Source organism: Sphaeroforma arctica (genome assembly GCF_001186125.1).
Source record: "Sphaeroforma arctica JP610 unplaced genomic scaffold supercont1.215, whole genome shotgun sequence".
Lineage (NCBI taxonomy): Eukaryota > Ichthyosporea > Ichthyophonida > Sphaeroforma > Sphaeroforma arctica.
This window is the reverse complement of record NW_014040343.1, coordinates 5,811-8,331: the sequence shown is the minus strand read 5'-3', so window position 1 is coordinate 8,331 and position 2,521 is coordinate 5,811. Positions and strand designations below refer to the sequence as shown.

General features: G+C 36.2%; 2 protein-coding genes across 2 annotated transcripts in view; one reads left to right on the top strand and one right to left on the bottom strand.

The window, feature by feature from the left end:
* Positions 1-672, bottom strand: part of SARC_04002 (hypothetical protein) — a 4,021-nt gene extending 3,349 nt beyond the window's left edge. The window contains exon 1 of the mRNA XM_014302179.1: positions 163-672. Within this exon, the coding sequence (XP_014157654.1) occupies positions 163-253 (91 nt within the window). The 5' untranslated portion in view covers positions 254-672. The remainder of the gene's footprint in view (positions 1-162) is intronic.
* Positions 673-2,135: 1,463 nt separating this feature from the next.
* SARC_04001 (hypothetical protein) lies at positions 2,136-2,303 on the top strand (the record flags this gene model as incomplete). The annotated part of the gene is made up of 1 exon (XM_014302178.1): positions 2,136-2,303. A coding segment is annotated over one exon (168 nt), but the record flags the coding sequence as incomplete, so codon positions are not given.
* Positions 2,304-2,521: the final 218 nt, after the last annotated feature.

Below are 2,521 nucleotides of genomic sequence, written 5' to 3'. Positions count from 1 at the left end.
CACACACACACACACACACACATATATATATATATATATTAATATATATATATATATACATAAATACATGTGCACTTACGTATACACATACATACACACACACACATACACATACATACATACATATACGTATTTATATGTAGCAGAATTTAAGCTACCTACCTGACGCAGATATAAGCACGGCGGTATGGACCCATGATAAAAAGGTTCGCTCATTGGCGAAGAACACTTTGGGCTCAATCCTCGCAGGCATTCTGTTTGCTTTAGCTGAGTGTACGAGTGTATATTATACAATATTGATCCCCTGGAGGCTTGTTGTCCTAAAGTAAACTGGTAATTCGTAAATGTCTGTGTATTGCTAAAGAGTTTACATGGGATTGTGCGTGTCGTGTATACTGCAATGTCAAATATGTGTGGTGTATCACACTTACGCCTGTAGATCCTGTTGTGTTCTATGGTCTATTAGATATCTGCAGTTTGTGCTATATGGAGAGACTGAAGACTGTATGTGAGATACCGAGCAGTCGAGCACTCTGTCAGAAATCAATGACAATATTACGTGCGTGTGGAACTGTGGATGGTCACGGATACATTCATACACTCTCGAGTGACGAATCTCGAAGTCTCGAATTCACGATATCACAACAAGAAGTTATTGCTTTTTTAGGCGGTTCAGCCTTCAATCGTACCCGGGGAGATACAGTGATACAGTGTAAATAAATGCATTTTACACCCTCTAAAATTATATTGTCAAATAGACACGTCATGACTCATGAGTCACAAGGAAAACGTACATTCCAAGTTTCCTACCTAAAAAAACGTTTATACGAGTCAAAACTCAAAAAACGGAAAGATATTGTTCTATTTAATGGATATTACGTACACTCTCTATAGAATTCATATGATCATTTAGACCTCAAGACTCTGAGAATTCACCCATATATGACAGTAGTAGGGCCACCACTATATAAACGCTGAATTTTTTATTATTAATGTTTTTTGCTCTGATTTTAATCATGAATGCCTTTTTTATTGTTGTTTTTGTCTTTTTATTGGTATTGTTTTCAAAAAAAACAATACAAAAAGACAAAACGAAATATATAAAATAAAAAACAAAAACAAAAGTAAAACGTATTTATCGAGATTTATAGGACTTCACTACACAGAGCATTTGTACTATGTAGAATAAAAATAAACGTTTACGAAAACTTTAAATACTGTCCTCCTTTACAAACCTATTTAAAAAAAGTAATCGAGAAAAGTGTATGTGTTCGACTGTTTGTGTGTAACGTCAAACGTGTGTGCCAGAGTATGGAGGCGTGGAGACTGCTGGAGAGAGCCCGTTGTGGTCTTGTGGTGTGCTATCCGTGGTGCGTGGGTGTGGGTCGTGGGGCCGTGTCGCCGTGAGCTGGTCACTACTTACGAAGTTACGAGTCACTGGGGGCATGATTTTCACATTTGTCAGCAATGATTCAATGAGTATTCTGATTGCCGCTGCGTTGTGCAACAATAGCTTTTCATTGGATGCTATTATCAAAGGTTGTGGAAAAAAACTGCCGGATATGGTTCCTATAAAGGACGTTTTGAAAGAAAGGGCTGAAAGGCACGAGTATGGCCCGAAGAGGTTATTACTTATTAGAGTAGTTTAGACCTTCAGTCTTCACTCTTCAGGCTTCAGGCTTCAGTCTAGAGTTCGGACTTCAGAAGTTCAGAGTTCAGAGTTCAGACGGTCAAAGTGAGATTAACGACAAATCGACAATACAATTTTACTTAATAAATATTAAAAATACATCCTCTAGAAAAAATATATCATTTATTGGATAAAGATTATGTATTTTCATTCTGACAGTATTTTAGATGATATTTTTAGATGGGCTTTTTTTGTGTGAAAACTCTGGGTCTGGGACAGTGGAGTATGGACAAATGCACACTTGTTGTCGCAGTTTATATAGCACAATAACTGAATAACAAAATAATATAAATATTGAAATATCAAGGTCTCAAGCAACTTTGCGCACACCAGTAGTCATATATACATATATACTATATACATATATCTATATATCTATGTGTATGCATATATACATACATATTGATTAACAATTGGAACATCTGACGCACGTTAATTTTTCACTATGAAGTTCGGCAAGCATCTCCAGGAGGAGATGGCCCCAGACTGGAGGTTCAACTTTATCGATTACACTGGGCTAAAGAAGTTCCTAAAAATGAACGTTGCAAATACTAGCTGGGATGAGAGTTTGGAAACTAAGTTTGTTCATATGCTTGAAGAAGAGCTTAAGAAGGTACAAAGTTATAAGATGTTATACACAAAAATTCTTTAGAGACTCAGCTTGTATAACAGTGTTGAATATTGTAGTTTTTGAGGAGACGTATCTATAGGAAATTGTCAAGTGAGATGCTCTTGTTTCATTTCTATGCTGGTTGCCTTCTGAGAAACTAATCGATAGTCTTGAAAATTGTAGATTACGAATGAATTTCTTCATTACGTGATTACGTGATT